The following is a 13,191-nucleotide window of genomic DNA, read 5'->3' on the forward strand; positions in this document are numbered from 1 at the left end:
CGGGCGAGCGCCGGCTGCTCCCACAGGAGGCTGCCTCTGTCGCAGGCACAGCGACCGCTGGACTCTCCCCGAAGGGGAGGGACCAAACTTTGCCTTAGTTTTCAGCTGAGACAATCTTTCTGGGAGAAACCTTCTCTGGGCCTGAGAAACAAGTTTCTGGCACAGAGCCATGCGCAACAAAGCCTGCGCGTCGCAGCGGGGCCCGCGGCCGCCGAGGTGCGGGGCCGTGCCCCGGTGTGGCGGGGACGGGGTCACGCGTGGGCCCGCTCCGTGTGAGTGCTGGATCTGCCGGCTGGGGCTGGGCCAAGCAACAGGAACCCCGTGAGAAAATTCCCCCGGATGGGTTGCAACACCCCGTGGAGGAGCTGCAGTGCCTGTGGCCGGGCGAGCATGGGGGGACGGCACTTTGGCTCAAGGTTGTGCTGTAAAAATACAAATCTTTTCCTCTGTCCTTAGGAGAAGGGCGCTTCCCACTCTCTAGGTACCACATTTGGGTACAACTTCTGGAGTGGCGGAAGGTGGATTTAGCACAGGTCCGTACTTGTGGGGCAGATCTGCACTCATCCCCCTTTGCACAGCCCTAGTGTTTGCCTCCTCAGTAATGCTGAATTCAGGGAATTCACCTGAAAACCGGCACCAATAATGAAAGATTAATTTTGTGAGAGATCAACAGCTGTGAAATGGCCCTATGAGCTTCAAGGCTAGCAAAGGGAGGCAGCAGGGGAGGAGGGCAGGTAAAATTTGGCTTGGCCTAAATCGCTTATGAAGTTGCCCCCTTGGAGAGCTGCTGAGCTCCTGCCTTGGAATCAGCAGCTTCCCTTCCCTTTGGGTGTATGTGTGTGGGTATGACCTGAAGGTGGAAAAGAATAAAGTTGTATGAAAAAGTCCAAGACTTTTTTTTCCTATACTTTTGTCCAGCCCTCATTTCAGTGATAGGTTGGATGCATTAAAGTTTGACGTTTTCAGGATAGATTTGATGCTGTTGAAAGGTGTTGGAGAACAAATCAGAAGATCTCTTTTTAATCTAAAGGAACAGGTTCTTCAAGATTAGTGAGAGACAATGAGGAGGAGGAAGCAGTACAGGGGTGGTTAAAGTATCAGAGAGACCAAATCCCGTGATACTTCTGTGGCCCACTAGGAGCTCCAAAATTTACTTTTCTTTTTAATATATTCAGATTTTCCGAGATGTACAGGACTCAAACTCAGTAAAAGATGAGTATGGGTCTTTCTTTTGGATCTTACCTGCACAGTCCCTCCACCCAGGTGTGAAACAGGCTATGAATCTTTTCATTTAAGACCATTCCTCCTTGCCCTATCATCTCTTTTTTTTTAAATAAGAATAATTATTTTCATCCCTTTTTATTATTTTCACCAAAGAACATCAGAGAATACTTGCAAAGGCATTTCTGTCATTGAAATGAAATGCTACCAGTAAGAGACCCACAGCACTGGCAAGGGAGGAGCCAGTTCCCATGGTTAGTGAGCACAACAAACCCAGGGCAAATGTTCAGTGTGGCTTTAGCTACGAGTCCTTTATATAAAGGACTGCACTTTGCTGCAGATTTCTGTGTCTACAGACCAAAAGTCACCATTGGTCTGTGACCACCGGCTTGAAGATAAATTATAACTTTTTTTTGTTTGCCTCCTGTCATTCCTTTTTCCTTATTTTTGTACAAATCCTGGTTTGTCACAGTGCCTGTCTCATTTTTAATCCAGGTGCTGCTTGACCTTTTAAAGTTGCTGAGAGGAGCTGGTACATCAGTGAACACCCACTAAACGACCATACCTCTGTTACCAGGCGACTTCCTGAAGAGTGCAGCATGACAGAGCTCCACGAAGCCGTGGCTGTGGGGGACTATGACCTGGTGAAAAAGATTCTGAGGGCAGGGCACTGTGACCCGAACCAGAAGGATGTTGACTGGCATGACAGGACCCCCCTGCACTGGGCTGCTGCCAAAGGTAAGGGCACCCCCAGCTCTGTTACCCCTGTGAATGGATGTCATAAAAGGTGATGCTGACTGTAATTGTATCTATGCTGGCAAAATCACAGCTTGTATCTGATAATTTCGTCCCTAATGAGCAAAAAAGGTTAAATAGCCACTTAAATTGGAACTTTGCCTACAAAATAATTTATGGGACAGCTGTTGAAGTGATTTTTAGCTTTTTTTCTTCCATCACAAGACAATTTTCAATTTACATGATGTGTACATAGGGAATGGCTGCTTTTCCCCCCCATTACTTTTCTAAGAGGTGACTTCATGAGGTTGTTTCTCATGTACTCCTATGGGAAGGAGCAGAAAGTCAAACCTGCTGTATTTATACCAGGTGTTTATCAAACCCAATAGAACAAAATAATAACTGTGTTTTACATTGCTCTCCTTTTATCCCACCTGCTTAAATGAACAATGCAGGATCAGAGCTGTTTGCAGCTCCCATTTGATCCTTCACCTTCAGAAGTGTTTGATAAAGTCAAATATCCATTTGCAGCCCAAAAAAGAGATGATGCAACAATATATAATGTCTAATTGTACACAATGTAAAATGGGAAACTGGACCTCTGCTTCTCTGTGCTACAGCGTTTGTTGGGATCTCGTGTCATGGCATCTGTCTTTGCTCAGAAATCAAGAGTGTGATTTGCTATTTTACACTTAAGACCATGCTTTTTTGATTATTAAGCATTTAGACATCAGCAAAGGGAACTGAGTTACTTAACAGATTGATGATGCGAGACCAGCATGGTCTAGATGCAATTGGGAATGATCCAGCACAGTCAAGACAGTGTCAAGTGGGGTAGAAAGATTTTTTTTTTCTTATTTAAACAGTTCCACAGGTTAGAAGAATGTGAAGGTGAATAAAAACAATGTCTCTATCTACTATCCAACAAACCTTTGTTTTAGTAAAGCTGTACACAGGTTTTCCTGTTCTCAATGTTTAAATTTTATTTTGCAATTTAAGTAAAAACCAAAATGAAGCAATGAAAGAGCCAATTGGTCAATGACTGATTGAGATGTGCTGTTCAGAAATTAGAAAGCTTTTTTATTTGATTGTTGTTTTTATTGTAAATTTCTCCTGGAAATAGTCTAATTCGGGAGAAAATAACCAGCATTTCCTATTCAGTATCATTTATATGGTAAAACAAATAGTCAAGTCGGTGAAATCCGTGACTAAGGGGATTATGACCAGCTGTGTGTGACCGCCTTCTGCATCCTGAAGGTATAAATCCTAAAGCATCTTCTCTCCTGGTTTTGCTGCGCATTCCAAGGGCGGTCAGACCTGGTCAGGCTCCTGGTGGATCACGGCGCCCGGCACTGCCTGCGCAGCGACGTGGGCTGGACCGCGGCTCACTTCGCTGCCGAGGCGGGCAAGCTGCGGGTGCTCCGCGCCCTTCACTCCCTGCACGCTGCCATGGACGCCGCCGACCTCTTCGGAGACACTCCCCGGAGGCTCGCGGAGATCTATGGACACCGGGAGTGCTCCAAGTTCTTGGAAAAGTGAGTATTGGTGGCAAGTCCCGCTGCGGCTGCAGTGAAAATTAACCTCACTGCTCCACAGAGGAGCAGAACAAACACAGTGTGTTGCTTATCTTCCCACCCAAAGCCTGCTAAAGCCCTGACACACAAGCTGTCGTGGATAAGCAAACACGGGCCTGTGACAGGGAAGCCATGAGAAGACATTCTTTTATTCCCCTGCCTCCTGCGGTTTGCCTTGCTATGTTTTCAAAATCGTTACCACTCCATGACATCATTGTTTTTGTAAGGATGTTGCAGAGCCGTTATTAAGCAACAGAAATGAAAGCAACAGCTGACAAGTGTTAACCCCTTACAGTGGTGAATGGCAAATACACGGGTTGAGTTGTTTAGGAACAGCCCTCAGCAGTTGTATGTGTGTATATATATATATAAAATTTGGCTTTTCTTATAGTAAAGAAAAAAGCTACCCTATTTTTTACATAATTATAGAAAGCTAGACCACTTAAGTTAATAGGATGGCCTCATACTACGCCCAGATTTTGGGGAAATCCTTGTTGTTTTAATTGCTTACAGTTACCACTGTGGCAGCACATGCCATAAGAAATGCGCTTTTTAAGGATTCCCAATTACCATTCCTGGTTTTCTGCCATTGGCTTGGCTCACAGGTATTTTCATCTTGCAAAGGTGTTTCCCTGGATCAGGATGCTTTACTGCAGAGGTTTGAGCTGTGTCTCATCCTACATCTCTCTAAAGCAGTGGGACAGATCACCAGAGGTCAACCAGTGCAAGCCATAGTCCCAACACCACTTTATCTAAATACACTACCCATGAAACCTGCCCATGCCAGACCCTGGGATGCTGAGAGCTCCCAAAAGTATTTTCTTCCTGAGTTTTTCTATGAATTTACAGTCCCACCATCATCCTTCACTGGCATCTCTTTTACCACTGCCACCATTCTCAAGACTGCTTTGGTACCATGTACATCCCATATTTTTTTTAATAGGCATTTATCCAACTCAAAGTCTCCAGCTTGCCAGTGCAGCACACGAGCTGCCAAGTTCAAAATCAGGCACAGTGATGGGCAAATGTCTGAGGAGGCCAGTGCCTTACAAATGCCACTTTTCATTAATCCACATAAACCTTTCTGTAGATACTGCTGTCCTTTTGCTGTAGTTCTTCAGCTTGTTGCTTCCTGCTGAAATGCCCCATGCCCACTTTTTATCTTCACACAGCATCAGTGTCCTTCCATAGGAAAAGACACACAAACTGTGCAAAATCCCCCTGTAGAGAGCCCAAAAAAATTTTTAGGGGAGCCCCAAGTTCTCATTTCCAAGCTCTGGCTATTACGGAGGATGCTGATAGCTTTGCATTTTACCTGCCCACCCAACACAGGATAATAGAATCACAGAATGGTTGGGAGGGACATTAAAGCTCATCTCATTCCAACCCCCTGCCATGGACAGGAACCCATTCCACTAGACCAGATTGCTCAAAGCCCCATCCAACCTGATGGATCTCACCACTGCTGGAATGGGGCATCCAGACCACTTTAAAGTCTCACTGTTTTTGGAGCTGACATACTGTAATTCCTCACTATTCACCACTTTCCTTCCACACAGAGTATCAGCTCTTCTTACTCTCAGACCTTCAGTTTAAAGGCATTTAGGCAACCAGCAGCTGATAATAAAGCTTTGAAAATTAGATTTTTTTACTACCTAGACAATGGCTAAGTAGTAAAGCTCAGGTTTGCCAGACCTTTGAGAATGGGGCACTGTCTTCCAGTGGAGATTCTCTATATACTGTTCTCAGCTCTTGGCATGCTTAGTTTCTAAACCAGAACAGGTAAATATTGTCTAACCTAGAGGGTGAAAGTCTGCAGGCTTCTGCCCCTGTATGAATAATTTATAGCAATTACTTGCCTGTTCAGTGCTGTCCTTTTTGCACTAATCTCACCAGTAATTTCTGCCAAGTCTGTGGCATTTGCTGTGCCTTGGATGTGCTCCAGAGCCATGGCAGTGAACTGACAGCAGGGGTAGGGGAAGTGCCTGGATGATGCAGAAGGGCAGGTGGAGGTGCCTGGGAGAATGATTGACAGGTTGATTGACAGGATGATTAACATCCTGGTCTGAGACACCTTAGCAACAGCCTGGGATGACTCAGGTCAGCTGATGAAGGGCTTTTGGAGGTGAATGACTGATTTAAGGTGGAAGACTTGTCTTTCAGAACCACATGCTGGCCTGACACACCCCACAGCTGCATGGCTCACCGTGGCTGGGAGATCTAATGGCTAGGAAGATGCTTCAAATGCCCAGTCTAGAACATTTTATAAGACACACAAAGCCTGTATGATCACCTCACAGCCATTACCCAGCCTGTGGGCAGCCAAGAGTTTATCACTGAGACTCAAGAACACTTTTTAAGCCCAGCCACTATAATTTAAGACCACAGTGGATGCCTTCACCCTCACACACTGGCCTCACTGCCTCACATCAGCAAACTTGGAGTTAACTAGAAGGAATGGCTGTCATTTGTAGTGTAATTTCGATTCCCTTCTGCTCCTTCAGATGTGTAGAAGGTCCTAGAGGTGATGTCCAAGGTCAGGCAGTGCCAAAGGGAGCAGGGCAGTACCGTGTGTGCTGCAGTTAGGAGTGTGCTTGCACAAAATGCTGCACAGCACAGAGCAGCTCTGCCCTCCACTCATAGTATCTGTGGGATATAAATATGAGGAACATTTTGTTACACAGCATCCCTGTCAGTTTTGGATATTTGCCTGTCATGCAAAAAGAGAGAAAAGGCAATTTTTAAAATAACAGTCTGAGGGTCTCCACCAAATGCAGGGCTGATGTGCATATCTACACAGGGCTATGAGCATCCAAATTCTTCCTGAATCCAAATTCAGTCCCCTCTAGCACCACCATGACCCTTGCATGCTGTTTGTCAGTCCCCAAGTGTTGCCAGCTGCATGAACTGCCTGCCTACCTGGGCTGGGCCACTGACCCGTGATGAGGACTGCATCCACATGGAAATATTAAATGTATCAACACGGAAATATTATTAAAATGCAAATATTTTGAATAGTCCACTGCTGAGTATCCGTACCACTCACTGAGGTTTGCATGAACATGCAAAAGTTAGGAAACAGCTGGTTTCAAAACAGCTGCTTCTGAATAGCAAATGCATATTTTGCATCAGATTTGTTTTGCATGAGAAGGGCTTTACTCTGAATGCTATGAGAGCTGCCAAGGATGGTGCAGAGATCCTCAGCCCATGTCTGCTGCCACCCTCTCTGAAAAATGTTGAAACTGTACCAAAGGGTCTTGCTAGCTAAGACAAGGGCATATGTATATTCATGTGTAAATAAATAAATATGTTTATATTTAAAAGTCTATAAAAAAGGGTTTTTTGCCCTTGATAGCAGATACTTAACAGCAGACAATAGGGTAGTTCATTTGGAAGGGACCTGCTGCTAGTCCTATGGCCTGACCAATCAGGGCTGACCAGAAGTTAAAGCATCTTAGGAAGGGCATTTTCCAAATGCCTCTTAAACACCAGCAGCCATGGGCATCAACCACCACTCTCAAACATAGGCTTTGTGGAGATCTTAGAGCACCTTTCAGTACCTGAAGAGAGCCTACAAGAGAGCTGGAGAGGGACTTTGGACAAGGGCATGGACAAGGGGGAATGGCCTAGGTAGGTAGGACTAGATATATTAGGAACAAATTCTTGACTATGAGGGTGGTGAGGCCCTGGCACAGGTTGCCCAGAGAAGCTCTGGCTGCCCCATCCCTGGAAGTGTCCAAGGCCAAGCTGGGTGGGGCTTTGAGCAACCTGGTCTAGGGGAAGGTATCCCTGTCCACAGCAGGGAGGTATGGAATGAGATAATCTCTAAGATCCCTTCCAACCCAAACCGTTCTGTGATTCTATGATATAGAAAGCCCAGGTGATGAGGTCCATCAATATGGAGCTGCTGGCTTTGCTCTGTGCTCTCGGCTAGGACAGCATTGCACTGATGGGACAGAGCTGCTCTATTACAGAAAAAAAGGGTTTTTCCTGATATTGGATGGTGTTTCTGACAGAGCTTCGTGAATCTTGAGTGCCTACAACATCAGAGCTCTGCAGGAGGAGGAAAGGGTTGGCCTTCTCTTGGGCAGGATTTACCCTCGGAATGTCCATGTCTGGATCCAGGCAGTGCTGGGGCCCAGGGGGGTCACTGTGAGGGGAGGTTGGGGCTGCACCATGCCAGGCACGTCGCGGTGTTTTCTCAAGTGTGGGTGACAGCAGGGTTTTGACCAGACCAAGACCCAGCCCCTGACCCTGTAGATGGGTCCCTGTGAATGGAGCTGTGTCTGTGCTGTGCTCACTCTTGGTTTCTCTCCCAGAGCAGAGGTGGAGAGCAGGAACTACCGCAGGAAGGCTGCACTGAGAAAAATCCCCTTAGACCAGAGAGATGAAGACTGGGAACTCAAGAAAGAAGAGCTTCAGAGAAACCCACCATGTTTTTGGGAGAAGTGTACGGTCTCTATTCAAAAGAAAAATGGGAAAAAAAAGGGGAAGCAGTAGTGTGCCCTGCCTGTTTGGTGCCTCTGAGCACTTGCAATGCAGAGCAAAGGCGCTGGCAGACCTCATATGGATGGGAGATGCACATGGCTACAAGGATGCATCCGTAGAGATATACTGTAAACAATGTCCTTAACAGCTAGAAGTGCTTTTGTCTTCCTCTGTGTTTCTATGTATCAGATGTCATATTAATAAAAGAACAATTGCAAAATATGTTTAAATATACCAATACTCTAAATCACTGCAATGGTTAAAGTTACTGAGATGGCAGCAGTTACCCGTATTGTCAGGGAGAGAAATGGTCTTGATCCTTCCTGATTCACAAAAGCATCTTGGACTGTGGTTCTGCTTGCTCTGCTGATGTCTGTGGCCTTTGCTTCTGGCACTGAGTCAACCAGGAGGCTCTACATGGACCTGCAGCCTCTGGTGATGCCTCTCTCTTTTCTTGGAAGTGGGATGTAGTTGCTTCTTCTGGATGAAGTTGAGTTGTTAATTTTGAGCTTTCACTGGACACATGGGTCCAACAGCCTGAATCTTCCATTCCTGGCCCAGCAAAAGGGAAAATGTGCTCCCTCCTTGCTGCTTTCAGCCAGCTGTGACTGCCAAGGGTATTGGAGCACTGCCTTTTTTTTAGCATTGCCCCCAGCTATTTTTATGTCTCTGCAAATAGGAATGCTGTGCAACTGGTCCTGAGCTGTGTATCTGCTCATCAACACTTTCCATGGCAAAAGTATTTTTAACACTTTCACTTCTCAGTCATAAAATTTGGAATGTGACCCAGAGCAGTTTTCCATCGCATGCCAGCACTGGGCAGCCATTCCCATTGACTTCTGACATCTCTCATGGGTCAGCTTCCCTGTGCTGGGCACATCCTGCACCTGTCCCCATGGGCTGTGCAGGGTGGCTGTGCTGATGGACACCCTGTCCCCTGCAGTGCCAGCTGAGTGGGGCTGGTGCACAGGGCAGGGATGCTGAGCTGGGTGTCACTCTCAGGGGTTTCACAGGGATGGAAGGAGGGATCTGCAGCGTGGTTTGCTGGGGCTGTGGAGTTTTGTGTGGTCACATCTGCAAGGTGCTGGTTTTGCCTGCTGAGTCTTGTGTATGTGAGGTTGTGAGGGATGATGTTGCACTGCATGTAGGGAATAAGATGGATCATCCAGGGCTTTCTTGTGAAAGTGGTTGGGACTGTCACATTAAAGGATGAAGTGCATGAGTAGCAGCAGAGGAAGAAGGGAGGTGTGGTGGTTCCTTGTTGCGATAAGGAGCAACACAGATTCCCCAGGCAGGTGCAAAGGAGAGACACTTTATTGCAAAAACCCAGACTTTTTAAGCAGTTAGCCAGTTACCAGTTTACATAAATTTAAAGCATAACAAACATAATTCAACCAACCACCATACACCATGATATGGACATGTGATGATCACACTGCAGGTTTTTCTGCCCCTAATTCAGCTGTGTCTCTTTCTCGCAGTCCTTTTCTACTCAGCCGAAGTAACAGGCCTGAGCTATGATTTTACAAAGGCAACAAGGCCTTCATTTTATAAGGTTTTACCTATGTGCAACAGTTCCTGTCCTTTCAAGGCCTTTCCCTGGGGACATGTATCCAGATGAGATGCTTAAGACCAGCCTCTGGACCTGAGCTGGTGACAGAAATGATCAATTCAGGTTCTGCTCTGTTCATGTTGGAACTATTTTATGTTTCACCTGCTGTGGTGGGTTGACCTTGGGCAGCAGCCAGGCCCCCACCCAGCTGCTCCTTCTCTCTCACCCACAAGGAGGTGGAAAATAGGATGGAAAAGCTGATGGATCGAGATAAAGACAGTGAGATCACTCACAAGGTACTGTCACAGACAAAACAGACTTGACATGCGGAAAATGAATTTATTTTATTGCCTATTGAAAGTACAGAAGGATGATGAGAAACAAACACAAACTAGATCCTGCTGCCTGTACCACCATTCCATCCATCCTAGGCTCAACTTTACTCCTTCATCCCCAGCTCCTCCACCTCCTCCCCCACAGCAGCACAAGGGGGTGCAGTCAGTTCATAATGAGTTGTCTCCTCCACTCCGTTTTCATGCTGTTCCCCTGATCCAGAACAAAATATGGGGTTTACTGAGCCAGAGTCCACTGGGAAAGCCAATCTCATCACCAAGTCAAAGCAGACCAACAGGGCAGTCACACAGAGCAGGGAATCCTGTCCTTGCAGGCAGTGGGGCAGAGAGGACACACAGGGCTGGCGTGGGAAGGGGGCTCTGCACCCCCTGAGCACCCGGGGCCGTTCCTGCTTCGCTGTTTGTGCATCAGTGAGCACCTCTGGTGAGTGACAGGGATCAGCATGTTCACACAGAGCTGTCAGCCACTGCTGGACAGTGATACAGCCCATAATATATCACACAGCACAGGGCCACAGCAGAAAGAAAGGTAAACCAAAATAGAGATAAACCTGTAGTTAATTCCGTTGTTTCAAACAGAACATGCCAGAGTATTCATGGCAGGTTTGCAGTATTGTCATTGCTCTTTTACAGCCAGCCCCTGTACCAGGTCTAAATAAATTTGTTACTGACAATAATTTAACTCAAAGAATTACCTAAATGAAATTATAATTGAACATATCTTATTTAAGTCACATTATTTTAGTTCATAGTATTTGAATGATATATTCTTAATCTCAGTGATAAGAACATTTGTATCATCTACACTGCTTGGAGAGTTGCATTAGAGATTAAACTACTTGTTTTCTATAATGAAATATCAACATTTTGCATGGGCTCCTGTTTTTATTACAGTTCCTAACTCATGCAAACCTTGAAATTCACACTTCTTTCTAAGGGAAGAATCCTTAGCAGTGTCTTTTCTAATTTGGGATTGCTGAAAATCAGAATAAGGGAGTGAACACCCAGAAAAGTGTACTGAAATACTACAATGAGAAATGCCATATGACTTCCAGTCCTTGTGACATAAACCATTTCTAAGACCAAACATACAAAATTGATGCTGTACATCACTAAGAAGGAGAGAATAGATTTCATGGCTCTGATGTGGGCTTCCATGTTGAGGTTGTTCCTGGAGTTTGTCTGCATCTTGCGTTTGTGTCTCCAGAGAGAAAAGAGAAGGAAAACAGCAGAAAAGATGACTGCCATAAATGAAGCAGCATATCCAAAGCCAACGAGAAAAAAAGAAGGGAAAAAATGTTTATCCATTTTGATATTTGTTCTCCAAAAGTTTCCTTGTGCAGTGGAATTGCGGTTGTTGCAGTGAGGTTTAGCAGCGATGTCGTAGGCAAGGATGCCAATAGCCAAAGCTAAAATCCCTGACCCCAAAAACAGCCAGGGCACAATCCTGTCAATTTTTACTTTCAGGTAGATGAAGAACCTGTTCCTGAAATTCGCAATTTTTATGCAATAAAAAACACAAAGACAGGCAGAAAACCACAAGTTGCAATTATTAAAAAAGGTTTGAAAAAATACAGCTAGTTGAAGTACGGTATGAACATAAAGGTAATTGGGATAAATTATTGAAAGAAATGAGTATGTCCAAGAGATGCACAAAGAGCAAAACCTGCAGCATCCCAGAAGCAGCAAGATCTTCTCATTAGAGTTCAAGGCTTTCTTTTTGACCCAGGCAATGCAAAGCACACAAACAAGGAAAGCGTTTATCCACATGCCAGCAAAGGCCTCCAGGCTGATGATGGCCACAGCTGTGGCCCCGTATGAAGTGACATTGGATTGCTGTGGAGAGTGACAAGCTTCCATGCTGCGAGCTGGGGAGCAGAGCTGTGCTGGCCAAGGGGGCTGTGGCAGCAGTGCCTGAGGCAGGGCAGTGGCTGCTCTTGGTGGAGTGTCAGGGATGGCAAGAGCAGCTTTATAGAGCTGCTGCTGCTGCTGGGGGGGATTTTGGTGCTGCTGCTCTGGGGAGCAGGGCAGGTGCAGGGATGTAAATGTGCTGGGTATCGCCTTACCTGGGGCCGGTGTCACCCTTGACTATTTGAATGTTGGTTCAGGGGGGCTGTGTTGGGTGACACAAACAGCGGAGATGTTTTTGTGCAGTGGAGAGTGTTGTGATTTTGTGCCTGACCCCTGTTTGAGCAGTGTCAGGCTTCAGGATCTGGGTTCTTGTGTCCCTTGGTGACCTACTATGTCCAATTTAGTTTTTGATTGCATTCATTTAACAATGTCATTTCTTTTGTTATTTTTTTACATTGACGAAAGGCAGACCATTGCCTTGAGGGAATTTTTGATTTCCTGATATTGCCTGTTGCCTGCTTTATGCTTTGATCTGAGTTTTCTCTCTGGTTTTGCTGACTGAACAGAAAACACATTGTGGGGTTGTTATTTCTTTGTTTCCTTGTTTTCTTGTTTTCTTGCTTCTTTCCTTTTCTCTCCATTTCTTTGTGAGTAGAATAGAAGTTATTTTTACTACAACAGGTGTGAATTTGAACTGTCTGTGCTGGGACTGTGCAGGACCACACCATGGCTGGATTTTGGGCTCAGCTCTGCATGGGGAATCTGGCCCCTTGAAAACAAAATAGTATAGTACCAGAGTCTCAGATGCTGGGTTTTCCATGCATGAAATATGTGGATCGGGTCTTTACAGGGTCTGCTTTTAGTTCAAAGCCATCCCCTCCAGCATCATTGGAGAAGGGGAAAGATTCACTGAGACTTTGTACCTACCACCCCCTGTGGAGGTTGTGTGGTCTTGGGAAAAAGAAATATTGTAGTGATTAAGATGTTACTCTGGTTTAAAGGTTGTTTCTCTCATTTCATGAACAGGAATGAATCTTTTTGAAGGTGATAATATGAAAAATGCACACCTGGCACTGACTATGCAGTAAATTGTCCCTCTGAGCCAGAGCTGGTGAAAGAAATGAACAATTGGATTCTGTTCTGTTGATATTGGAATTATTTAATGTTTACAGGGCCTGCTGTGGATTGTTAAACTTGGACACCTGCCAGACCCCATCATCCAGCCTTTTCTTCACTCCTGTTGTGCAGCAGGACAAGAAGGAAAATAGAAGATGGAAAAGCTCATGGGTTGAGATCACGACAGGGAGATCAATTGCCAGTTACTGTCATGGAGAAAACAGACTGAAATTTTGGAAAATTAATTTAATTTATTGCTCTTTGAATATGGAGTAGGATGGTGAGAAACAAGCACAAAACT

The 13,191-nt window shown here is 45.5% G+C and overlaps 2 protein-coding genes across 3 annotated transcripts; one reads left to right on the plus strand and one right to left on the minus strand.

Moving 5' to 3' along the window:
- Positions 1-226: 226 nt before the first annotated feature.
- On the plus strand, positions 227-8,265 carry ANKRD66 (ankyrin repeat domain 66). Of its 2 annotated transcripts, none has more exons than XM_048296944.1 (4): positions 227-416; positions 1,799-1,959; positions 3,263-3,491; positions 7,850-8,265. In XM_048296944.1, the coding sequence occupies exons 1-4, from the start codon at positions 340-342 to the stop codon at positions 8,028-8,030; spliced, it is 648 nt and encodes a 215-aa protein (XP_048152901.1). In that variant the 5' UTR covers positions 227-339; the 3' UTR covers positions 8,031-8,265. The 2 variants fall into 2 exon arrangements, with proteins under 2 accessions (XP_048152901.1, XP_048152902.1); XM_048296945.1 differs by lacking the exon at positions 227-416 and adding an exon at positions 1,507-1,716.
- Positions 8,266-10,820: 2,555 nt separating this feature from the next.
- On the minus strand, positions 10,821-11,783 carry LOC125323705 (taste receptor type 2 member 9-like). The gene has a single exon (XM_048298892.1). The coding sequence runs from the start codon at positions 11,781-11,783 to the stop codon at positions 10,821-10,823; it is 963 nt and encodes a 320-aa protein (XP_048154849.1).
- Positions 11,784-13,191: the final 1,408 nt, after the last annotated feature.

Source organism: Corvus hawaiiensis, chromosome 3 (genome assembly GCF_020740725.1).
Source record: "Corvus hawaiiensis isolate bCorHaw1 chromosome 3, bCorHaw1.pri.cur, whole genome shotgun sequence".
Lineage (NCBI taxonomy): Eukaryota > Metazoa > Chordata > Aves > Passeriformes > Corvidae > Corvus > Corvus hawaiiensis.

Coding starts and splice junctions, on each gene's coding strand:
- ANKRD66 (XM_048296944.1), top strand. CDS start 340: ATGGGTTGCAACACCCCGTGGAGGAGCTGCAGTGCCTGTGGCCGGGCG. Junction 417..1,798: donor GGACGGCACTTTGGCTCAAG/GTTGTGCTGTAA, acceptor CTCTGTTACCAG/GCGACTTCCTGAAGAGTGCA. Junction 3,492..7,849: donor TGCTCCAAGTTCTTGGAAAA/GTGAGTATTGGT, acceptor TTTCTCTCCCAG/AGCAGAGGTGGAGAGCAGGA.
- LOC125323705 (XM_048298892.1), bottom strand. CDS start 11,783: ATGGAAGCTTGTCACTCTCCACAGCAATCCAATGTCACTTCATACGGG.